Source organism: Artemia sp. Qi Xiang Cuo, chromosome 1 (assembly GCF_049724085.1).
Source record: "Artemia sp. Qi Xiang Cuo chromosome 1, ASM4972408v1, whole genome shotgun sequence".
Taxonomy (NCBI): Eukaryota; Metazoa; Arthropoda; class Branchiopoda; order Anostraca; family Artemiidae; genus Artemia; species Artemia sp. Qi Xiang Cuo.
In genome coordinates, this window is record NC_142794.1 from 49906718 (window position 1) to 49934356 (window position 27639).

Consider the following 27639-nt stretch of genomic DNA (forward strand, 5'->3'; position numbering starts at 1 on the left):
GTTCTTTAGATATTGCTGATATTCCCTTTTTCACAACCATCAAGCACGTAAGTATGTTCAACATCCGTCTCAACATTTCCTTGAAGTTTCACCTTAATATCCTAAGCCTTTTTGGAGACCTAGGATCAAACATGCCCTCTTTTTCCAATTAAAAACCTTGTATGTTAACAATGGGCAGCTTGCACAAATTGTAGCCCTTGCTCCGGAAGCTGGGGAGGGTTCAACCTCAGATGCATTGTTATTTGACCTTTCAACTATTTCAAACAAAATGGTCATCTTAAAATTTTGATCTGATGTGTATAGGGAAAAAAGGGCCTGGGGGCTGGTAACCCTTCAATCACATTGGAATATTAGAAAGGGCTCATAAACTTTCAATTTCCAATTACATGAGCCTCTTCCAAAATTTCTACTTGATCGACTTGACTTCATTAACCAAAAACGCTATACACAAAATTAGTACAAAGGGGACAGATAGGCAACTCGTAAGTCTCCTTTAATAATTAATTAAAAAAAACTTTTCCCACAAAATAAGTTTTTCAAAGAAAAGTGAAGAACTCCATTAAACAAAAAATGCGCTAATATAAAATCTAATAATCTTCTAATCTTAAACCTACCACAATCTAGCATCAATAAATACATGAACTCCAAAATGAACAGAAATTAAAAGAAATAACCAAGTCAAACTCAAAATGAACAGAAATTAACATAAGTTGGGCTCAAACCCCCTATGCCTTCCCAAAGCCAGAACATAATTTGCACTTCATTGGAAAAAAATATAAATGTTTTTAATTTTATAACTTTAATAAATCAAATAATACTAACATTTTGATTACTAAATATAAGTATATGTATATTAAACTGGCAATGCACATTCATTTATATTTTTTTAGTAAAGTGCAAATTTTGTTCTGCCCTTGGGAAGGCGTAGGGGTTTAGAGCCCAATTTATGTTAATTTCTGCTCGTTTTGAGTTTGACTCGGTTATTTATTGTAATTTCCGTTCTTTTTGGGTTTCATTTATTTATCGATGCTGATTTGTGGTAGTTTCACGCTTGGTAGATTATTTGATTTTATTTTTACTCATTTTTTGTTCCTTACTTAAAAGTAACGGAGTTTCTTACTTTTCTTTGAAAAACTTATTTGTGGAAGAAATTTTTTTAATTAATTTCTGTTCGTTTTATATTGACATAGTCTTTTCAGAGAAAAAGAAAATAACACTAAATCTTTTAGTTTTTTAAAAGATTTTTAGTTTGGCCTGGTATTTGTATGCTGGAGAAAAATTTTCAGCCATTTTTAACAACATACACCCTCTTAAAAATCTGGACACAAATATAAGTGTTTAATTTAGTTTCATACCTCGTCTAGTTGACCTGAAATGGAAAACTTGATACCATTCGCAAAAAAATCTGTTAAACTTTCTTTGATTGCTTGGATACACTTACGCTATTTTGATTTGTTCAAATTTTAAGAGCAGAAGCAGCCCCAAAAGTTTGAACATAAAACCCTCTGTCGTTCTTTGGATACTGCTGAGATGCCTTATTGGGAATTAGCATTAACACAGTGCATTTTGATTTAATCTTAAGGCAACATTTAGTTTTTAAACATAAAGTCAAATTGGAGGGTGGGCGTGGGAGGGGGATTATTTTTCCTGCAATCACTTTCGACTATTAAAAAGGGCATCAACCCTTTCTATTTTCAATCGAACGAGCCCTTTCCGAAGTTCCTACGACAACTCCTTCGATACAAAGTGCCCTGGTCTAAACAACAACAACAACAAAAAAAAAAAATACATTACACCCACATCGATCTTTACTATAAAAAATTCAATCCTTCCAATCACTTTTGACAATTAAAAAGGGCACTAAGCCTTTCGATTTCCAATAGAAGGAGCCCTTTTTGAGTTTCTGCGACAACACTTCCTATAAACACCTTATATGCCCTCAGGGCATATATTACAACTCTCACCCTAAGGGCTGTGAGGGTGGTTGTCATGTGAGGGTTTCTATGACAACGCCTTCTATAAAAACCTTATATGCCCCCAGGGCATAGCTTAGAACCCTTGCCCCGAGGGTAAACATATTTTCAATCTGGAAATCAACTACGCTGAACAAAATGGCTATCTAAAAATTTTGATTGGATGTGTTTGGGGGAATGATGGGCGTGGGGGGGGGCTAGTTGCCCTCCAATCACTTTCGACTATTAAAAAGGGCACTAGCGTTTAATTTCCAATCGAATGAGCCTTTTTTGAAGTTTCTACGACAACGCCTTCTATAAAAAACCTTATATGCCCCAGGGCATAACTTAAAACCCTTGCCCTGAGGGTTGTGGGGGAGTGTCCTCTTAAAAAATATATTTTCTATCGGGCAATCAACTACGCTGAACCAAATGGCTCTCTCAAAATTTTGATTGGATGTATGTGGGGGAATGATGGGCGTATGGGGGGGGGGCTAGTTGCCCTCCAATCACTTTCGACTATTAAAAAGGGCACTAGCCACTCCAATTTCCAATCGAATGAGCCCTTTTCGAAGTTTATGCGACAACTCCTTAGATATGAAGTGCCCGGGTATGGAGAGAAAAAAAAAACACATTGTGTCCACATCGTTCTTTACTTAGCAGTGCTAGCGCGCTGCCTATGATAAAGAAAAAAAATGCACTTCAATAACTCTCACGGAGCACACAGAGAGGAACAAAGAAGGAAAGGAAGAAGAAAGATAGAAGAATAAAAAACAACCAAGGAAAACATTGACTCACGGAGATCGGAAAGGGATTTACAAAACGAATTATAAATAAATCAATAATGCATTCAATCCCTGCTACTTTAGGCGGAAGGAACTTTGTGTTTTAATTTCTTTATATATATATATATCACAGTTTATATAATATACCAGTAAGTTTACCACAGATGATTTCTGGCTCTTCATTCTCGGTGCGAACAAAAAGCTCCTCCCACTTATTTTTGCACTTATTGTCCACTTATTAGGTTCCTTCACATTGAAAACGTAAGACTTTACGTTACGTTTAGTCCTAAGGTTGTTACGTTTCATGTTACGGGTCTTACGTTTATGTTCCTTCACATCGAAAGTCTTCCCTTCACACTGCAACGTCAATTTTCAGCGCTACCCATGCAAAAAAGTGGTTTTCCTTGTTGTGCAAGGAAGGGGGCTGTAATTTCCTTATTCTAGGTTTTTGACCCTATGGATTCCAACGGTACACTTCATTTTGGTCTGATGCCATTTTAGAGGGGCTTCAGGATTTTTTTTTAATCACCATAAATGTCTTTTCGAAAGTAACTCTTACTTTTAAGAACAACCAAAATAATAGTTATCATTCCTGAATCAGTGTCAGATGGCATTTTTTTCACTAGGCAGTATTTTTTTTCTTAACGTGTTTTTTACTTTTAGTTAGTATGGGCTGTTGTTTGCTCTTTAGTCATCCCTGTGGTTATCCCAGTCCAACGTTAAACTTCTGCAAGTGAACACTGGCAAAGGGAAAGGACACTGCATGGCAGTTTCCAAATTTCTCTAAATCTGTTTATTTTTTTCTTTAGTTTCAGTTTCATGGCAGGCATGTCTTCTTACACATTTTTAATAACTTTATGTTAAAAAGCGTCTCTTTACATTGTTTTTCACCATATCCCATAGAATTAAGACACCTAATTATAGCTATTAGATTTTTTTCAAAGAAATCTAAAACCAGTTACTACATTTCAAAACAAAGCCATAGAAATGTCAAAAGTATTTTCTTATATCATGTTTTTATTCTGGTACTAGTGCTATTATTGTTCATTATTCATATTGCTGGAATATTTATTATTTTTAGACCTACTAGACATTTTTTTCATGTAATTTAATGCTTACCTTAAAGAGAGAAAAAAAGCTTTATTAAGTTCGTCTATAAAACTAAAAATACATTGAATGATTAAAGTATTTTTTTAACTGCCTTCATGATCTCCATCTGCAACTCTAATTTTGAGTCATCCGGTTCTTTATTCAGGTGAGATAACAGTGATTGTAGAAAGTACCACTCCAGATCATGCTGGTCATCGCTGTTTTTTTTTGTCAATTGCTTGCTGTTCCTGCAGGTCTAATTGATCTCTAGACCCTGTCTTTGTTCTATTATGAGTTTGATTTTTGGTTGTTGATGCATATATTTGTTGCCTACTAGAAGCTTGGGAACTTTGGATATCTGTTTGATTGTTAATGAGAATTTCTTCACTAAGGGTAATAAAATCAGCATCATTCACTTCAGCATAGTTATATTGTTGGCTACTAACTGCAGCATGTGAAACATCAATACTTGTTGTATAGTTCAAGGGATTCTCACTAGAGACACACCCTGCACACTCTGAATAAATTTACACTGATATATTCTCATCTTGATCAGTATCCCCTGTTGTCTCACGGTTCCTTTCAATAATATGCTCAGAAAGTAAGTTCATTCTTTGTACAAGCTTTTGGTCTTCTGACTTTAAGCTTATACTAGCACCAGATTCACTTGTAGATCTCCCTTTTTTCTTTAGGTGGACATAGTGGTCTCTCAGGTTCTCAAGCTCCCCCATCTTTTCATAAGCTCATTAACTAGAAAAAAACCACAATGATTACTAAATTTTTCAATTTTTAAACTTTAAACATACTCATTTTATAGCCCAATTTTTATTACAGCTAATTCATAAAATATATTGTGGAGATTTAGTTAATTTTTCTCCTCAATAGCAAGAACTCCATAGCCTATTAATTCTATGGGGCAACAAAAAAAGAATTTTTGGACCACAGAAAGTCAAGGATCACTTAGAAAAGAAGTAAAATTTATTGTGCCTTAAATCAAATTTATTGAAACAATATACTTTGCCTACACCCAATTATTAAAAATTTGTTAGGGTACTAACTGAATTAATTTCATTTCTTTACTACTATAATACTTCAATGCATAAATACTCAATAGTCTCTACTGTATTTCCATTTGCTTATCAAAGTTAAGTGTCACTTAAAACATGTTGGTGATGGGCCAAAAAAACATGCATATTCAGTGTCCTGATTTGAAGCTTTAAAATACAATACAATTTGTTGTGTTTGTATCTAATTTTAAGGTTGCTTTGGGTGCAACAAAAGTTAGTCAAAATCAACTTTTACTTGAAGACAATATCCACACACAGGTGTTTGGGGAAATGATGACATTGTATTTACTATTCTCTTTTTTTTTCTTTTTTTCAAAGTTCATGTTTTCCTATGACATTTTCCTTTGTTTCTGACAAAGTTCTTAAAGATCACACATTACATAGGTCTAATCACTAAATATTATTTCTAACTATGTCATTCAAATCTTTTTACTAAATGGTTTTATCCTTCATTTAAATTCTTAGTAATGTTTGGTAGTTGATATATCTTTCTGTGTTAATAAATCCATACAAATATATTTCAACACCACAGGAAATATTGCTGTAGCCTACTGTGAATATGCTGTCTGTTGTGAATTCCATAAATGTAATCTTCACATGTTGGAAATGTTAATAAAGTTTTGGTGTAAAAAAATAATTTAAAATATATAGCCTATTGCCTATGTTTAAAACAAAACTTTGCAGATGATTGATGCTTGTAACATTTTTGTACTTATTTCCAATCAAAACTTAGGTAATATTGTTCAATTTTATCATTTTGAGAAAAAACAAATAGCCTTAAATAGCCCATAGTGAACCCAATCATGGCGAATGGCAGTACAATGCAAGGTAGCATTACAGATCAGCAGCTTTGTAGTAGAAAATGGCTTAATAAACTTAAAAGAATACCATTAGATTCCTTATTTTATGCTCTTTTCCTGTATCACATGTGTTTCTGACAGTGCACCTTATCTTCCCTAATGTTCCTGGATATATCCCTAAGATAGCCTATATAAAACTTCTACATTGCCAAAGAAATTAACTTAAAGTCTTTATTTTTTCTCAATGATCCTAAATCTTTTTCATTTGAGAGGATGTTGAGAAACTAGATCAAACTATCAATTTAAATGTACCAAAGTAGGTTAGATCCTAATCTAAGTTTTTTCTTGCTTCAACCTCATAAAGAACATTTTAAATCCTGAGTTAAGTTACAAAAATAATCTCCTAAATATCATTTAAATGATTAACTGTACCACAAAAGGTTTTATTTTAAACTCAAAACCAAAAAGAATTGAAAAAAACTAGCAATATTTATCAAAGTATAGCCTATCCTAGCCTAGGCCCACAAATCAAGACAGTCTATACTTAGTACTTTCTTTCCTGCTGATGAAAAAGTTGGCTCGGACTTTCCAAAGAATTTAATTTAAATTGCTTGTCCTTGAAAACAGGGTCCTTTGAGCTATATAACCTTTTCTAGCTTCTAATAACTCATATAGTTTTTCATCTAAGTTCCATTTTGCTCAAACGCAAAGTATAAACACATACAACAAGTACTGACAAAACTCTTCAAAAGTGACCCCGCGTACCTCAGCGCCTCTAGAGGAAAAATGCTGTACTACTTAATCGCTCCGAGCCAATAAGTTAAATTTAATACAGCTTTTACGGAACAAGTATAATCACCTACGGAACTTGTGCATTTATCCCCCAGGTTCGCATAGATATGGAATCGTCTCCGGAGACGCGGACAAAGGGTTACTTTTTTTGGGTGGAGAGGATAGGTTTTGTCAGTACTTGTTGTATGTGTTTATACTTTGCTCAAACGTAAACGTAAGAAGTTGAAATATTTTGAACTTCTTCCGTCAGAGCTCTAGCATTGCGTTTTGACTTACGGATACGTTAACGTAAGGTCTTACGGAGGGTTATGAGCCTTACGGAAGGCTTACGGAGTTCAGTGTGAAGGGGAGAACGGAAAGCCAAAATTCAATGTGAAGGAACCTATTGGTTGAGCCGGCCAAGTGGTTTTGTCAGTACTTGTTCCGTAGGTGATTATTCTTTGTCTACCCGTGAAAAGATCTAATGCCGCTTATGTTTATATCTGCAAAAACGTTTTCTGTAGCACTCGCACCTCGGTCCTGGTTTTTATAATGGGTGAGATAGGGAAAGATCATATTGGATAATTATATAAACTGTGATATATATATATATATATATATATATATATATATATATATATATATATATATATATATATATATATATATATATATATATATATATATATATATATATATATATATATATATATATAAAGAGATTCAGAACTTCTAACAGCCATATAGCAATTAGGTCAATCAGACAGGTTTCTGGTGGGCATAGTCTGGTTTGATGGGTATAGTCTGGTTTGGTGGGTATAGTCTGGTTCGGTTTTTCAAAGAGAGTGAGTATTACAGTTTACTTTTTTGTTTGTTTTTGTTTTGTTTTTTTAAATCGAAACTAGAGATTGTCAAATTGCGTATTTAGGAATTGTTTTGATTGACATTTTTGCAAAAAGGGATAAGGAATTCGCAAATTGGACACTATGAACGATATTAATTAATGTTTTGAATAATAGGAGTGTGAATGATTCTATTAGTGATTGGATTGTATGAAGGTGGAGAAAAAAAAAGGATTAAACTGACTAACAGTTAAGGTAACCCCGAAGGAGTTGTTAACTCAGGTAATTTGTTATAAATTTGAAACAACATCAGTCTATGAAAATGGCTAACGACGATAGAATGACATTGTGAGTTGACCTAGCTTTACCTCTCCGATGTGGTCTGTATAATACACAAGTGATATCTGAACAGTATTGTCAATTTAAAATAGGGTCTAACGTTTATAGGAAGATATTTCTACCGGTCCTATAGGAAGACATTTCTACCGGTCCTATAGGAAGACATTTCTACCGGTCCTATAGGAAGATGTTTCTAACGGTCCTATAGGAAGACATTTCTACCGATCCTATAGGAAGACATTTCTATCGGTCCTATAGGAAGACATTTCTACCGGTCCTATAGGAAGACATTTCTACCGGTCCTATAGGAAGATATTTCTACAGGTCCTATAGGTAAACATTTCTAGCGGTCCTATAGGAAGACATTTCTACCGGTCCTATAGGAAGATATTTCTACCTGTCCTATAAGAAGACATTTCTGCCGGTCCTATAGGAAGAAAATTCTACCGATCCTGTAGGAAGACATTTATACCGGTCCTATAGGAAGACATTTCTACCGGTCCTATAGTTAAACATTTCTACCGGTCCTATAGGAAGACATTTCTACCTGTCCTATAGGTAAACATTTCTACGAGACGTATACACCTTTTCAAAGAGAGTGAGTATCCTCTCACATTTGACTACTGGATCGATACAATCACCCCTGGGAAAAAAATAAAATAAACACGCATCCGTGATCGTTCTTCTGGCAAAAAAAATAAAAAATTCTACATTTTTGCAGATAGGAGCTTGAAACTTCTGCAGTAGGGTTCTCTGATATGTTAAATCTGATAGTGTGATTTTTTATTAAAGTCTTACGACTTTTAGAGGGTATTTCCCACTTTTTTCGAAAATGTGGCAAATTTTCTCAGGCGCCTAACTTTTGACGAGTATAACTAAACTTGGTGCAACTTATATATTTGAAATCAGCACACAAATCTAATTCTTTTTGCTGTATCTTTTGGTATCAAAATTCCGTTTTTTAGAGTTTTGGTTACTATTGAGCTGGGTCGCTCCTTACTTTCTTTTGATAGTACTAAATAACTTTCAACAGAGAACTTTAAAAAATTTAGATATATCTCTTGAAAGTTCTAAAGAACTTTAGCGTAAAGAGTGAGGATTTTCCTTCATGGACAATCCCCTTTTTCAACACAAAATCCCTCCATGGAGAGATAATCCCACGTAAAATCCTCCCCCAACTCCCACCCCCAACAGAAAAAGTCCGCCCTGAAAACAACTGTATACTTCCCAATAACGAAAACTATATGTAAACAATGGGCAAAGTTCATAACTTGCAACCCTTCCCCAGGAGACTGTGGGAGATTAAGTCATCCTCAATGACATAGTTATTAGATATTTCGACTATGCTGAACAAAATGGCTTTCTAAAAATTTGGATCGTGTAACTTTGGGAAAAATTGATCATTAAATGGTGCATAGTTGCCCCCTTCAGTTTTTCTTTTGGTCGCTTAAACAGGGCAGTAGAACTTTTAATTGTCATTCAAATGAGTCCCTACAGTAGGGTGTCCGCTACTATCCTAAGCTTCTGCTGAAACTAGCTTCAAATATTGAACCTAAAAGATTCATATTACCATGGTTACGAAGTGTTTATAGAATTGGTGGTCTTTAAAAAGACCGTTGGGTAGTCATGGGTGTGATGACTTGTAAAAATTCATCATTGTTTGTCGTCCACTCGGTGTGATTCCAATCTATATCACGGATTTTTTTGTTCTTCTTCTTCCTAGGAAATCTCACACACATATTCCGAGAAGGAATATCTATTGGTACCCATTTGCTAAAAAATCGAACCTCGTCCTCTGGGTTGTGTATTTTACTCGGAAATATCTCACAATTAAAATCTTCCAAGTTGAATAATGGTATATCTGATTTGCATTTGTCGATTAAAAGTTTATCAGTGGGCACATTCCCTTTTGTGTACAGTGCTGTTACGCCAAAAAAAACCCAGCATATCTCTCTAACATCCTCTTGTACGTAGGATAAATCCTTCCCTTTGTTATAGGATGGAAGAATCATTCTATTATATAAACCTATTTTGTTTATAAAGTATAGTGTATTGCGCCACCTTTCTTCATTGTAGTCATACATATTGTAGTTTATATACCAGTGGTAACAAGAGACTTCTTGATGATCTGTAGTCAACAGTAGAAACGCACATTCAAAAATCACTCCACACGCCGATTTCTTCAAGCCAATGTATTCGCAATCGAAAACACCATACATCCTTGAAGTTATATCGATAGAATGGATATTCAAACTGTATGAAGTTCCAAATTGAAACTACATTTTATATTAAAGAAACTGAATATATTAACACCTAAACAAGACACACTGATTTATATTTAATAAAAATTATTTTTATTATTAAGACCTCAGAATATTTATCTTCACAAATGACAAGTAACAATTTTCCTTAAATTAGAATATTAGATAGACTTCACATGTGAACGAGAAACTGCCGGTGATTTAGACGTAATTTTTCCACACCTAGCTGAGACTCGCATCTCATTAGTCCAAATGTACACGCTAATTCAATTTCATGTCGTGACATATTCTTTACATGTCAATTGCTAAAGAACTTTATTCATCTCAAACATAGAAATCAGACCTAGGTTTTATAGATTTTCGTGGGTGTTTGTTTCCTGGAGTTTATTAATTGAGAAGTTAACTTTAATATTTTGTGGTTTTGACGTGCCTGAAATCATGATTCGCCCCCTAGTCAATACCTCGTTCTTTATGCTAAAGTGTTTTTAGTACTTTCAAAAGAGCTATTTATTCTAATTAAACGGTTTCTGTGATTCTGGGGTAATTCTTAAAGAATTCTAACAAACATCGGGGGTGGGGAACGCCGCGGGTGGGCCGCTGCGGTGGGGTGGAGGGGGGCATTAAATAGTGGAATTTGTGAGGAAATTGCTCTGCCTTGCACACAAACAGTCACATTGTTACTTACTTACAATTTTTTCATAATTTCTTGAATGAAATCTGAATGCATTTAAGGTATAGTATGAATGGCTTGCAAAAACACGAAAGTACTACTACTAGTAACAACTCACTGCACTACAAAACTATCTGAAGTAGTGACGGCTATGTTTTATCAAGAAAATATCTGAATGCATTTAACGTCTAGTATGAATGGCTTGCAAAATACACGAAAGTACTACTACTAGTAACAACTCACTGCACCACAAAACCATCTGATGTAGTCACGGCTTTTTTTTATCAAGGAAATATCTGAATGCATTTAAGATATAGTATGAACGGCTTGCAAAAAAACACACGAAAATTCTACTACTAGTAACTATACCTTACCTTAATACTATACCTTAAATGCATTCATATATTTCCTTGATAAAAAATAGCCTTGACTACCTCAGATGGTTTTGTGGTGCAGTGAATTGCTACTAGTAGTAGAATTTCCGTGTTTTTTTTTGCAAGCCATTCATACTATACCCTAAATGCATTCTGATATTTCCTTGATAAAAAATAGCCGTGACTTCATCAGATGGTTTTGTTGTGCAGTGAGTTGTTACTAGTAGTATTACTTTCGTGTTTTTTGCAAGCCATTCAAACTAGACCTTAAATGCATACAGATATTTCCTTGATAAAACATAGCCGTGACTACATCAGATGGTTTTGTAGTGCAGTGAGTTGTTACTAGTAGTAGTACTTTCATGTTTTTTGCAGGCCATTCATACTATACCTTAAATGCATTCAGATTTCATTCAAGAAATTATGAAAAAATTGTAAGTAGAATAAAATATGCAAAGTCGACATAGCTTTATCTCATTTTTTAAGGTTAATTTAGATGAGGTTACGTGCGCGCACGTATGAATGGCCTGCAAAAAACATGAAAGTACTACTACTTTTAACAACTCACTGCACTACAAAACCATCTGAAGTAGTCACGGCTATGTTTTATCCTGAAAATATCTGAATGCATTTAACGTATATTTTGAATGGCTTGCAAAAAGCACGAAAGTACTACTGCTAGTAACAAATAACTGCACCATAAAATCATCTGATGTAGCCACGGCTATTTTTTATCGAGGAAATACCTGAATGAATTTAATCTATAGTATGAATGGCTTGCAAAAAAATAAAACACGGAAATTCTACTACTTGTAACAATTCCCTGCACCACAAAACCATCTGAGGTTGTCAAGGCTATTTTTTATCGAGGAAATATCTGAATGCATTTAAGGTATAGTATGAATGGCTTGCAAAAAAACACGAAAGTACTACTACTAGTACCAACTCATTGCACTACAAAACCATCTGAAGTAGTCACGGCTATGTTTTATCAAGAAAATATTTGAATGCATTTAAGGTATAGTATGAATGGCTTGCAAAAAAAACATGAAAGTACTACTACTAGTAACAACTCACTGCACCACAAAACCATCTGAGGTAGTCACGGCTATGTTTTATCAAGGAAACTTCTGAATACTCTTAAGGTATAGGATGAATGTATTGCAAAAAACACGAAAGTACTACTACTAGTAACAACTCACTGCACCACAAAACCATCTGAGGTAGTCACGGCTATGTTTTATCAAGAAAATATCTGAATGAATTTAAGGTCTAGTATGAATGACTTGTAAAAAACATGAAAATACTACTACTAGTAACAACTAACTGCACTACAAAACCCTCTGATATAGTCAGGGATAAGTTTTATCAAGGAAACTTCTGATTACATTTAGGTTATAGCATGACTTGGTTGCAAAAAAAACGAAAGTACTAAAACTAGTAAAAAAACGATGAGCAACAAAAAAATCTGAGGCAGTAAAGGCGATGTTTTATAAAGAAAATATCAGAATGCATTTAAGGTATAGTATGAATGGCTTGCAAAAAAACACGAAAATACTACTACTAGTAACAACTTACTGCACTACAAAACCATCTGAAGTAGTTACGGCTATGTTTTATCAAGAAAATATCAGAATGCATTTAAGGTCTAGTATGAATGGCTTGCAAAAAACACGAAAGTACTACTACTAGTAACAACTCACTGCACCACAAAACCATCTGAGGTAGTCACGGCTATGTTTTATCAAGAAAATATATGAATGCATTGAAGGTATATTATGAATGGCTTGAAAAAAACACTAAAGTACTACTACTAGTAACAACTCACTGCACCATAAAACAATCTGAGGTAGTCACGGCTAAAAACAGAATTAAAAACAAAAACAACTCCTGCTTCCCTTAAAAAATCACCTAATCTTTTAGCCCTGTGCACTTTTAACCTTAGCGAGTTTCCGAAAACACTGAAATATGTTAAAAAAAATAGAATTTTGAGTACATAAAACGAAATAAAAACGAAAAAACTCCTGCTCCCCTTAAAAAATCACCTAATCCTTTAGCCCTGTGCACTTTTAACCTTAGCCAGTTTCCGAAAACATTTAAAAATTTTTAAAAAAAATAAAATTTTGACAAAAAAACAGAATTAAAAAAAAAAAAAAAACTCCTGCTTCCCTTAAAAAATCCCCTAATCCTTTAGCCCTATGCACTTTTAACCTTAGCGAGTTTCCGAATAACATTGAAATAAAAAAAAAAATCATTTTGCTGAAGCTAGTTCAAAAGTCTAATAACCATCCCCCTAGGGATGCCCTATCCCTCACAGCCGTGGGGGAAGGATTTGCCCGTTCCTCTAACGATAAAAGTATAAGGCCTACAGCGTATTTGACGCTTTACAAAAAGGAATTATATTACAAAATTTCTTTTGTTCTTATTACAATAATGAAAATAACATGAAAATTGCAGTGAAACCAGACCAGGATTTACCAATAGGTCCACTAGGCCCTGCGGCTTTCACTATTCCCGAAGTTTTGGGGATTTCCCTGAAAACCTTGCAAAAACGGAGCGGCAAAAACGCTTGGGCCTAGAGGCGTCGAAGCTTTAAATCCGGCCTTGGTGAAACAATTCTTGAGCTTGTGAGCTTTCAGCAATTAATATCATTTTGTATCCAATATTCAGTCTATTTTATTAGTTCCTACCACAACTATTAATTTATTTTGGAATAAAAAAAATTTTGAAATAGAGAATTTTGAAAACTTGAATCTTTATCAAAAACGAACAGAAATAAATTAAAAAAAACTTTCGAAAAAGAAGTTTTCTAAAGAAAAGTAAAGGACATTAAACTTAAGATCCGAAGAAATAGAAATCTACAAAAAATCAAACTCAAAACAACCAGAAATTACTATTAAATACCTCAGATGGTTTTGTGGTGCAGTGAATTGTTACTAGTAGTAGAATTTTCGTGTTTTTTTTTTTTTTTGCAAGCCATTCATATACTATACCTTAAATGCATTCAGATATTTCCTTGATAAAAAAATAGCCGTGACTACATCAGATGGTTTTGTGATTCTTTAGCCCTATGCACTTTTAACCTTAGCGAGTTTCCGAAAACATTGAAAAAAAAAAAATCATTTTGCTGTAGCTAGTTCAAAAGTGTAATAACCATCCCCCTAGGGACGCCCTATCCCTCACAGCCGTGGGGGAAGTATTTGCCCGTTTCTCTAACGATAAAAGTATAAGGCCCACTGCGTATTTGGCGCTTTACTAAAAGGAATTTTATTACAAATATTTACCTTTGTTCTTATTACAACAATGAAAATAAAATAAAAATTCCAGTGAAATCAGACCAGGATTTACAAATAGGCCCACTAGGCCCTGCGGCTTTCACTATTCCCAAAGTTTTCGGGATTTCCCTGAAAACCTTGCGAAAACGGAGCGGCAAAAACGCTCGGGCCTAGAGGCGTCAAAGCTTTAAATCCTGCCTGGGTGAAACAACTCTTGACCTTGTGAGCCTTGATCAATTTATATAATTATATATCCAATATTCAGTTTGATTTATTAGTTCTTACAAAAACTATTAGTTTATTTTGGAATAAAAAATTGAAATATGGAATTTTGAAAAACCTTAAACTTTGGTAATAAAAAACGAACAGAAATTAATTAAAAAAACTTTCCGAAAAAGAACTTTTCTAAAGAAAAGTAAAGGACATTAAACTTAAGATCCGAAGAAATAGAAATCTACAAAAAATCAAACTCAAAACAACCAGAAATTACTATTAAATACCTCAGATGGTTTTGTGGTGCAGTGAATTGTTACTAGTAGTATAATTTTCGTGTTTTTTTTGCAAGCCATTCATACTATAGCTTAAATGCATTCAGGTATTTCCTTGATAAAAAATAGCCGTGACTACATCAGATGGTTTTGTGGTGCAGTGAGTTGTTACTAGTAGTAGTACTTTCGTGTTTTTTGCAAGCCATTCATGCTAGACGTTCAATGCATTCAGATATTTTCTTGATAAAACATAGCCGTGACTACTTCAGATGGTTTTGTAGTGCAGTGAGTTGTTGCTAGTTGTAGTACTTTCGTGTTTTTGCAAGCCATTCATACTATACCTTAAATGCATTCAGATTTCATTCAAGAAATTATGAAAAAATTGTAAGTAAGTAACAATGTGTCAGTGTGTGTGCAAGGCAGAGCAATTTCCTCACAAATTCCACTATTTAATGCCCCCCCCCTCCACCCCACCGCAGCGGCCCCCCCGTGGCGTTCCCCACCCCCGATGTTTGCTAGAATTCTTTAAGAATGACCCCTGAATCACAGAAACCGTTTAATTAGAACAAATAGCTCTTTTGAAAGTACTAAAAACACTTTAGCATAAAGAACGAGGTATTGACTAGGGGGCGAATCATGATTTCAGGCACGTCAAAACCACGAAATATTAAAGTTAACTTCTCAATTAATAAACTCCAGAAAACAAACACCCACGAAAATCTAAAAAACCTAGGTCTGATTTCTATGTTTGAGATGAATAAAGTTCTTTAGCAATTGACATGTAAAAAATATATCACGATATGAAATCGAATTAGCATGTATATTTGGACTAATGAGATGCGAGTCTCTTCTAGGTGTGAGGAAATTACGTCTAAATCACCGGCAGTTTCTCGTTTACATGTGATATCTATCTAATATTCTAATTTAAGGAAAATTGTTACTTGTCATTCGTGAAGATAAATATTCTGAGGTCTTAATAATAAAAATAATTTTTATTAAATATAAATCAGTGTGTCTTGTTTAGGTGTTAATATATTCAGTTTCTTTAATATAAAATGTAGTTTCAATTTGGAACTTCATACAGTTTGAATATCCATTCTATCGATATAACTTCAAGGATGTATGGCGTTTTTGATTGCGAATACATTGGCTTGAAGAAATCGGCGTGTGGAGTGATTTTTGAATGTGCGTTTCTACTGTTGACTACAGATCATCAAGAAGTCTCTTGTTACCACTGGTATATAAACTACAATATGTATGAGTATGATGAGGACAGGTGGCGCAAAACACTATACTTTATAAACAAAATAGGTTTATATAATAGAATGATTCTTCCATCCTATAGCAAAGGGAAGGTTCTATCCTACGTACAGGAGGAAGTTAGAGAGATATGCTGTTTTTTTGGCGTAACAGCACTGTACACAAAAGGGAATGTGCCCACTGATAAACTTTTAATCGACAAATGCAAATCAGATATACCATTATTCAACTTGGAAGATTTTAATTGTGAGATATTTCCGAGTAAGATACACAACCCAGAGGACGAGGTTCGATTTTTTAGCAAATGGGTACCAATAGATATTCCTTCTCGAAATATGTGTGTGAGATTTCCTAGGAAGAAGAAGAACAAACAAATCCGTGATATAGATTGGAATCACACCGAGTGGACGACAAACAATGATGAATTTTTACAATAGTCATCACACCCATGACTACCCAACGGTCTTTTTAAAGACCACCAATTCTATAAACACTTCGTAACCATGGTAATATGAATCTTTTAGGTTCAATATTTGAAGCTAGTTTCAGCAGAAGCTTAAGATAGTAGCGGACACCCTACTGCAGGGACTCATTTGAATGACAATTAAAAGTTCTAGTGCCCTGTTTAAGCGACCAAAAAAAAACTGAAGGGGGCAACTAGGCACCATTCAATGATCAATTTTTCCCAAAGTTACACGATCCAAATTTTTAGAAAGCCATTTTGTTCAGCATAGTCGAAATATCTAATAACTATGTCATTGAGGATGACTTAATCTCCCACAGTCTCCTGGGTAAGGGCTGCAAGTTATGAACTTTGCCCATTGTTTACATATAGTTTTCGTTATTGGGAAGTATACAGTTGTTTTCAGGGCGGACTTTTTCTGTTGGGGGAGGGGTTGGGGGAGGATTTTACGTGGGATCATCTTTCCATGGAGGGATTTTGTATGGAAGAAGGGGATTGTCCATGAAGGAAAATCCCCACTCTTTACGCTAAAGTTCTTTAGAACTTTCAAAAGAGATATCTAAAGTTTTGAAAGTTCTCTGTTGAAAGTTCTTTAGTACTATCAAAATAGAGTAAGGAGCGACCCAACTCAATAGTAACCGAAACTATAAAAAACGGAATTTTGATATCAAAAGATACAGCAAAAAGAATTAGATTTGTGTGCTGATTTCAAATATATAAGTTGCACCAAGTTTAGTTATACTCGTCAAAAGTTAGGCGCCTGAGAAAATTTGCCACATTTTCGAAAAAAGTGGGAAATACCCTCTAAAAGTCGTAAAACTTTAATTTTGATATTTATGATAAGTTGTTAGCTCAGATTAACTTTAGGGTTTGGTAAATTCAATACCGAAATTTGCAATTAAAGAGTATTCTGCACCTTTTTCTTCCAAATTTTGAATGAAATAAAAATACTTTTTACAAAGTCTTTACAATGAGTGAAAATTATAATGAAAGACCATTACATGAATGAACATTACAAAAACCCTGTTTTGGATTTACTTGGGCTAAGGATAAAGAAAAATAAGCTACTGGGTATTTTTGGCTATTCAAATCAGCAACATGTCAATATTTCTCCCTGAGAATTGTCTCAGCCTTTCGGTGATCAAATAAAAAAAAAAAATTAACTGAAAGTAAGAAGCAACATTAAAACTTAAAAGAGCTTAAATTTTTTCGTATATAAGAGGAAAACCCCTCCTCAATACGTCGCTCTTCACGCCATAGTTTCTTTTTGTATTTCAAAAATCTCGCATGATTACTTGACCTTTCAACTATGCTGATCAAAATGGCTATCTCAAATTTTTGATCGGATGACTTTGGGAAAAAGGAACATGGGAGCGAGCGGGAATCTAGTTGCCCTTCGATCGTTTTGGTCACAAAGTGGGGATCTAGAACTGTTATTTCCGTTCGAGCAAGCCCTTTCCTATCTTATATGACCATTGGTCTGATTAGATCACCCTTGCAAAAAAAGAACTATGAAATACCTATCCGTGATCTTTCATCTCGCAAAAATAACAAAATTTCACATTTTTGCCGACGCAAGCTAGAAACCCTTACAGTATGATTTTCTGATATGCCGAATGTGATGGTGTGATTTTTATTACGATGCTTTGACTTTTTAGTGGCGGTCCCATCCGGTCTAAAAAAATTCTATACAAATTTTCTCAGGCTCGTAGCTTTAGATGGGCAGCCTACATGAAACTTGATTAATTTTATATATCTGGAGTCGGCATAAAAAGCCAATTCATTTCATTTATCTATTGTTATAAAAATTCAGTTTTTTAAAGCTTAGGTTCTTACTGGGCTGAGTTACTGCTTACTCACAAGGTTACCAGGAACTATTTGATTAATTGATCAGGCTTCGAATCCACTTTAAGACATTGGTGGCGGGCATGGACATTAATTTTATGACAGGTTCGTATACGTATTTCTGAGACCCGTATCATAAGACATCCACGACTTGAATGGATCCGATTTCTTGGAACTAAAGACTCCCTACTGAAAATCTGGAAAGCCGTTGCAGAAGCTGGCCAAGCTTGCCTTGCATTGACTGCTGAAACTCCGTCATGAGATCCCCCTAAAATGGCTTGATTCTGTAATGGCTTAATCGCAGGGACTTGATTCGACACCTGCATCTGTTGATACAGATTCCAGTAAGGCCCAATCCACGTTTCTTGCTATCTTACTCTCAACTTGCAGATGCTCGTCAGGGGTAATATACAAATTCTAGAAAAGCAGATTGAGGTATGTGGAAATTGCGACAAATGTGATCTGAGCAAGGCTAATAAACTTAGAAGATATTTTATCTAGCCAACACTTTCGGAGGTTCTCAGCAACATTTGAGAGTCCACCCTCACTATCGTAGTTTGAGAAAAGGCTCTGACAACTTATGGATACAGGTGTAAATGCTGTGTATGAGCATAAATGAGTTAGTGGATTGAATATTGTTCTTCCTCTCGGCCATTTGTGAAACAATTTTTTATGTTGGATTTTTTCTGCTGGACATTTACCGGTAGATACCACAAAAAGCCGAAATAATATCGTTTTCGATATCGGTATTTAGGGTTCGATATTCGATATTGATAATTGGTCCGGTATATCGATATCTAATATCGCCCAACACTAGTCGATTGTCAAGAAACCAAGAATTTACACTCAGGGCAACAGTTTCGAGGGAAAATCGTATGTCATCCCCATTGCCCGCCTTCAAACTAATTGCTGTATCATCTGCAAACAATATCAGTAATTCTTCTTCTGAAGGCATGCAATTTGGAAGATCATTTATATAAATTAAAAAAAAGCATCGGCCCCAATACAGACCCTTGAGGTACCCCTGTATTTTCTTGTGGAAAAATATGAGATGATTCCTCACCAACTTGGACTCACCAACTTCTTTCAGATAAATGCGATTTTACTAAATCAAGAGCTATTCCACGAATTCCTATATTTTCCAACTTATCAAGAAGAATTGCATGGGCTATTGTATCAAAAGCTTTTTTTACGTCAAGAAAAAAAATAGTTGCCGACAGATAATTATCATCCATAGCCTCTGATAAAAAAAAGATGTAAAGCCGCTACTGCGGCTTTACAAAAAATAGTTATAAAATGTTGACCTAGCACTCAAGAAACCAAACTGATTGGGAGAAAAAGAATAATTCTTTATCGGAAATTAAGTAAACCTACCCTTTACTATCTTCTCAAAAGCTTTAGAAACAGGCGATAAAATTGTAATAGACCTATAATTGTTTGGATCATCTTTGTCACCCTTTTTAAATAATAAGGGAGTTCTTCTTTCCAATAAGAGAGTCATGCTTACTCCTACCATTTACCCGTGCCCCGGCAATTTAAAAATATGCCTCTCAATTTATTCAACTATCTGTCTTGACTTTTCTCTGTCTACAATCAGCCATGCCTTGATGTAGTCTATCCATCCTGAAGAATACTTGATAGCTTCAATTCAAAATCAACGGATCAACAAAATCAACCTTAGCTACTTTAAGACAAACTGGAAAAAATGCATTTCTTATGCAAGAATTAAAAATATGTAAAAGCGGCTGAGAAATTACAGCAGCTAAATCTTTTAACAGAGAGGTTGACATACCATCACATCGTGTAGAAAATCCATTTTTTAAACTAGCAGCAGCTTTTTGGTACTCCAAAAATTGGATAGGGTACATAAATGTAGTCCTATCTACTTTATTTGGCTCTTAGAAGGGAACTAGAACTTTTGATTTCCAATTGAATGAGCTCCCTCCAAAGTTTTTACGACCACCCCTTCTATAAAAACCTTATAATGATAACAATGAACAAATTGCATAACTTACAGCCCTTGCCCCGGATGCTGTGGTTGGTTTTGTCAACTCTGGACGCATAGTTATTTGGCCTTTAGACCAATTCGAACAAAATGGCTATCTCAAAATTCTGATCTGATCTATTTGGAAAAAATTGGGAGTGGAGGGTTGTTGTCCTCCAAGATCACTTTTGGTTCTTAAAAAGGGCACTAGAACTTCTGATATCCAATTGAATGAGCCCCTTCGGAAGTTTACACGATCACCCCTTCCATTAAAATCTTGTTTGTTAACAATGAGCAACTTGCATAACATACAATCCTAGCCCCGGAGGTGGGGGGAGGGGGGGGGGTTAAATCCAGAATCTTACTCATTTGACCTTCCGGACTGTTTTGAACAAACTGGCTATCTCAAAATTTCGATCATTTGGGGAAGCATTTGTGGAAAAAAAAAGATGTGGAGGTTGTTGCCTTCCGATCACTTTTGACTTTTCAAATGGCACTATAACTTCCGATTTCCAATCGAGTGAACCCCCTCCGAAGTTTATTACGACCCCTTCTATATGAAGTGCCTCTTGGGAAAAAAATAATAAATAAATAAATAATTAAACATTGAAGCCTTATGGCTCTTTACTATAGGCAACGCTATAGCATTGCCTCTGATAGAACCAGCTAGGTGTGCTCCTGTTCAGGATAATTTCTGTGCGTTTAAATTGCATGTGATTACCCATTTAGTTTCCGCTCCTTTTAGGATTCGTTTATTCATCTAGAGCAGTATCTGTTGTCTTCATGTTTGATTCTTCATGTTGAATAGCAAATTCGGTTCGTTTTAAGTTTGAACTGGAATATCTCATCATTTGTTTTTGTCTTGGGTTTGAAATGGATTTTAATTCTTTTCGAAATGTTTCTTATTTGGAAAGCTTAAAAGAAAAAATAATAATAGCAAAATAAGGCCCACAGGTACCCATAAAATGCATCAACTTCATTGTTTCCAACTTATAACTTGAAAAGCTGGAAAATTGGCAATCTCTTTTTTTTACTTCTAAAGATTTTTTTGGCTGCAAAAAATAATCATGCTGTGTGAATCAAATTGCTCTCTTTCGGAATCACAACTTAAATAATCGCATTCGAATTATAATTGAATAACTCTTTTAGCAAGTGTGATGAGTCAGGTGTTAAAAGAATAGTAAGACATTTTATAAATAAATAAAATAAAACTTCCTGTTCCTTTGTTTTGATGTAGTTTTGATCCTTGTTTGTGGGGGAGTGGGGTTAAAACCCAGAAATATAACTGAACTTACTGAAATGATTAAAAACCTGTCTCGACCTCATTTCAGGATATATTCCTTTTTTTACATACATGTCTTGCACCTTTTAATCTTGAGGGTATTTCGCCTCTTCCCTGCAATAACAGACGGGAGGCCAATAACATATAGGGAGGGCGAGGTAATTCAATGAAGATTACTAATAATAAAAGTCTCTGGAATATTTTGTGGTAATCTATCGGCTGTTTTCAAAATCGTGTCCACCAGGTATGCCGCGCTTGGTGGAAGTATGGTATGTGGGACGTTAAGAGATTTGGCATGTCAAATCGTACAGCGTGCCGCGGAAAAAAATGACACTTGGAGATGTACATCAAGTAACAGAAATTTGGAAACTCCTTAGTGTTAATTTCACCCAATCAGTATTTTGACACTTCTAGATAGTTTCTATCCACTTTATTGAAATTATCATCTTTTTAAGACGAACAGCAATGTGGACTCGGTTTCTGCTATTGAAAAGGATTATCAGAAATTGACCAGCTGGTTAAATGTCAAAAACACATATCTTCAAAAGTTACAAGGCAGCAAAGGATTTCCTTTCGACTTTAATGTGAGTCACTCTTTTATTTATAATGATATGTTTTGTTATTTTTCTTGGTAGTTGAGAATTCCTATATATTTCTATAACCGAACTAGCTTACCCGTTGCGTGTTGCTGCAGTCTTAAAAAAAGGCAATTCGAGGAAAATTCCTCTGCAGAAAACCCCTCCAAGGGATCAGTTAACACTTGCAGGGTGTATTCAATTCAAATACTATATTGTTTTCTGTTATCAATTGGCCAATTTTTTTTTTTTTTTTTTTTTTTGATCAGCTTCTGATCCGATCCAATTATTTTGTTCAATCCGGTTAATTGAGTAAGAGCCTTTGAGATCATTCCAGACCAAAAGACGAAAAAATTCGCGACGCACGAAAACGGACAATTTTGTCCAATCTACTAGAAAAGGGCTTTCATTAGTTTTTTGGCCAGGTGGACCCAGAGCTGTTCGAAGGGGTCCGCAGGTCAGCTTCCCCGGGTGCCGCAGCTGCGGGGGTTGGTGGATTACCCACTTTGATCAGATTTTTCACTTTGACTCGGCTGTTTTTGCTTATATTTGAGTCGGGAGAGGGGGCTGCCATTAATTTTCACCAGGTGCGTCCAGCCCTAGGAACGGCTCTTGACCCCTATGCAGTAAGGAGATTCGAAATAGTTTTGTTTGTATCGGTTTCTTATACCAATAGTGGGCAAGGCTATATCCATGGGGGGTCATGGAGTTTGAATCCCCTCCCCCGAGATTTTTGTCTGACTCCTAAAAACGCAACAAAATGCATGAAAACTATTTTTTTGATGCTTTTTTAAAAGTTTTTATCCCCCCCCCCAAACGAAAATCTGGGATGCACCTTGATAGTGGGCCTAATTTTTCCTTCTGTTATAGGTTTGTAATTTTAGAGAATTTGGACGGTGCCAGGTAGACCTTAAAGCGGTTTTCACATGCGTGTCTAGCTAGAATTCCGTGTCTAGACACTTTGACATTTCTAGCCAATCAAGAGTGCTTATGCGGGCAAAACTTTCAAAATTGTAATCCCTATTTTTACTGTCACAAGATAATGGGTGAGATATGCCAAACAATTGTCCTAATGTGCTTCACTATTATGTCTCATGTTGCATATTTGCCTAAAATGAAAAAAAAACAACGATTAATGAGAAAAAAAATTAGTTTAGAAATGTAAACATAGATGATGAAAATAGAGGTACTTGACACATCCTGATTGGCTGTAATCGAAAATCCTAGATATTCTAGAGTCTAGAACTCAAAGTCTAGCCAAGCACCTTGTCTAGCGTGTTTAGCTAAGCACCGAATTTTCCTTGTGAACGGTTGTTGCCTAGGCATTGAACTCTGGCTAGACACGTGTCTAGACATGGGATTCTAGCTAGACACGCATGTGAACACCGCTTAATGAGAAAAACATTTTTCGAAGATCGGTCATATCTATGTTTGACACTTGAATATGGCCAACATGTTTTGTTTTCTGATTGAATTAAACTTACCTGGCACGCAGACAGAGACAGAAAGACTTCAATGAAGACAGAAGCTGCAAAGTGAAATAGTTATAATGATTTGTGATGCTAAAAAAAAAGCCCTAATTTGTTTTGACACCTAATTTGTTAAAAAAAAGAACAAATGACCATGGATCATCATTTTAATATACGTATGCTGATATTTATTCCTTAAAGTTTTGATCATTTTTTATTTATTATTAATTAAAAAAAACTTTCCGAAAAATAAGTTTTTCAAAGAAAAGTAAAGGCCATTTTAAACTTAAGCTCAGGAGATACAAATACCTGTTAAAATTCAAACTCAAAACGACCAGAAATTACTATTAAAGAATAAATGAAACCCAAAACGAACAGAAATTCATTAAACAATCATAGCCAAAAAAAAACAAGTAACAATATAAATGAATAAATAGATCTTAAAGCGAATAATTCTTATATTGAATATGAAAATCAAGCTTAAAACGAAAAAAAATATATTGCTATTAAAGTATAGATAAAAATTAGAACAAATAGAAATTAAATAAAAAATCAATGGGAAGAAACATACAATAAATATTAATGTAAATGAATAAATAAATCTTAAAACGAGTGAAACTTAAATTGAATATGGAAATCAAGTTTGAATTGAATAAAAATAAGTACAAACAAGAGTTTGGGTATCGTCTCACTGTAAAAGCCTAAAACCTACTGCGTCATTGGCGCTTTACTGAAAACAATTCTTTGAAATATTTTCACTTTTGTAACTTTAAGAAATCAAAAACTAATTAAGATTTTAGGGAATAAAGGAATAAAGTAGGTTTTAGTAGCCTAAAACTTAATCTGTCATTGGCGCTTTACTGAAAACAATTCTTTCATTAATTAAGATTTTAGGGAATAAATATCAGCATATATATATATTAAATTGACAATGCACATTTTTTTTTTCAGTAAACTCATTCGAATTTTTTTTCAGTAAAGTACAAATTATATTCTGGCTTTTAGAAAGCATAGGAGTTTTGAACCCTACTTATATTAATTTATGCTCGTTTTGAGTTTGACTCTAATATATATTTTAATATTTGTTCGTTTCGGGTAATTGTATGCTTGGTAGATTATATGATAGTCCGGACGCCAGGTGTTGAAAGTGTGAATCATACCACGACGGAATGGGGCTGCTACGAGAACTAGCCTACCATCCAACCCCTAAATGCACCATGCGGATTCAAAAATACCAATGGCACTTGCTTGCGAGTGGTGGAACACTCCGAAACTTGACATTTTATTATATTTTGGTGTTTCATGCAAGAAAATGCATGTTCCACAAAGTTTGAGGTGCAGTTTTCCGCTCAACTAGAAATGCCTAGAAGCCATAGAATGTTTTCACAACAAAGCAACACGAATAGTTACAAAAAATGGCAGAGTTAAAAAAAAATGGCAAAACTATATTAGTCTTGAACAGTCTTGGAAAGTATAAACAAAATCAAATTGAATATTAGATATATAATGATATTAATTGTTGAAAGATCCATCAGTTCAAGATTTTTTTTCACTGTAATTTTATTTTCATTTTCAGTGCTGTAAGAACTAGAAAATAATACATTTGTAATATACGAGTAATTCGTTTTCAGTGAAGCACCAATGAAGCAGAAGGCTTTAGGTTTTTACAGTTAAAGAAGGGGCCAGTATCGAAATTTTATTTGTAGCGAAACTATATTTGTATTGACAAATCTTGAAAAAAACTAATGATTTTAACTAAATATTTAATGTATAATGATATAAATTGCTAAAAGATCTTCAGTTGGAAATTTTACTGTAATTTTAACAATTATTTTCAATATTAAGTACAAAAGAAAACATTTGTAATATAATGCGTTTTCAGTAAAGCGCCAATGACGCAGTAGGTTTTAGGCTTCTACAGTGAGACGATACCCAAACTCTTGTTTGTAGTTATTTTATTCGATTCAAACTTGATTTGTATATTCAATTTAAATTTCACTCGTTATAAGGTTTATTTATTCATTTACATTAATATATATTGTATGTTTGTTCGCATTGATTGTTTATTTAATTTCTGTTCGTTTTAATTTTAATTTATAAATTAATATCAAAAAATTTTTTTTAGTTTTAAGCTTTATTTTATTATTAAATTGAATCAATAATAGCTTTAATATATATCTATTCATTTATATTATCACTTGTTGTATGTTTTTTGCTATGATTGTTTAATTAATTTCTGTTCGTTATGAGTTTCATTTATTTTTTAATAGTAATTTCTGGTCGTTTTTGGTTTGAATTTAAAAAGGCATTTGTATCTGCCGGTCTGAAGTTTACAGTGTCCTTTACTTTTCTTTGAAAAAACTCATTTCTCTCAAAGTTTTTTTTTTAATTAAGTGTTTTTCGATTTTTATTTTAAAAAGTTGCAAGTCTCCTTGGCTTGGGGGGGGGTGCTTACTGCCCGATTATTCTTGACTTTGAAAAACGGATCTAGAACTTTGAATTTAAATCGAATGAGGCTTTTTTCAAAGTCTATACGATTACCTCTTTGATAAAAACCTTATATATGAACAATAGACAGCTTGCATAACTTGTGGACAGCGATTGACAACAATGAATGGATTGAAGAAATAGCTCCAATAAGGGGGTTTATTGTTCATTTCACTTGCTGACACAAAGGGATCACGACTGTTTGGAATTGACCTTAATAGGAATTTGTGTGCCAAAGCAATTTTGCATCTATCACAGAGTATGTATTATAACCTTATAATTGGATAATTATAATAGATTTCTTATGTGTCCTTTCCATACAAAACCCCTTTCCAAAGTTATAAACCCCCCATAACAAGTTTTGCCCCAGGGCATTACTTACAATGCCTACCCCTGGGCACTGGTCGGCTGTGTCGACCTTGGAGTTTTTTTGTTATCAGAACTTTGAACTATTTCAACAAAATGTCTATCTCAAAATTTTTATCTGATGCATTTAGGGCGTGGAGGAGGGAGAGGGGCTAGATGCCCTTCAATCTCTTTTGACTCTTAAAAAGTAAACAAGAACTTTTTGATCGAATGAGCCCTCTCTATAGTTTATACGAGCATCCCTTCTATAAGAAATAATATGAAGAATTCGGAGAACCCTTAAATTACAACCCTTGCCCTGAGGGCTTTGGGGGAGTTGTCATCCTCAAAGACGTAATTTCCAGAACTTAAAACTACGTTTAATAAAATGGCTATCTCAGAATTTTGATTGGATGTGTTTGGGGAAAAGGTGGGCCTGAGAGGGGGGTTAGTTGCCCTCAAATCACTTTCGACTATTACAAAGGGCACTAGCCCTCGGAATTTCCAATTGAATGAGCCTTTTTTTGAAGTTCTACGACACCGCCTTCTATAAAAACCATATATGCCCCCAGGGCATAACTTAAAAGCCTTGCCCTGAGGGTTGTGGGGGATTATCCTCCTCAAAAAATATTTTCTATCTGGAAATCAACTAAGCTGAACAATATTGCTATCTCAAAATTTTGATTGGATGTGTTTGGGGGAATGATGGAAGTGGGGAGGGGGAATAGTTGCCCTCCAATCACTTTCGACTATTAAAAAGGGCACTAGCCCTTTGAATTTCAAATCGAATGAGCCTTTTTTGAAGTTTCTACCACAACGCCTTCTATAAAAGCCTTATATCCCCCCAAGGCATATCGTAAAACACTTGTCCTGAGGGTTGCGCGGGACTGTCCTCCTAAGAAACATATTTTCTATCAGGAAATCAATTACACTGAACAAAATGGCTATCTAAAAAGTTTGATTGGATGTGTTTGGGGAAATGATGGGCGTGGCGGGGGGGCTAGTTGCCCTCCAATCACTTTCGACTATTAAAAAGGGCACTAGCCCTTTAATTTCCAATCGAATGAATCTGTTTTGAACTTTCTACGATAACGCCTTCTATAAAAACCTTATATGCCCCCAGGGCATAACTTAAAACCCTTGCCCTGAGGGTTGTTGGGGATTGTACTCCTCAAAAATATATTTTCAATCTGGAAATCAACTACGCTGAACAAAA

At 34.6% G+C, this 27639-nt stretch overlaps 1 protein-coding gene across 1 annotated transcript in view; it reads left to right on the forward strand.

Moving 5' to 3' along the window:
• The window catches only part of LOC148956437 (uncharacterized), a 570204-nt gene that overhangs the window by 21640 nt on the left and 520925 nt on the right, over window positions 1-27639 (forward strand). The window contains 1 exon segment of the mRNA XM_089090886.1: window positions 22003-22131. Within this exon segment, the coding sequence (XP_088947012.1) occupies window positions 22003-22131 (129 nt within the window).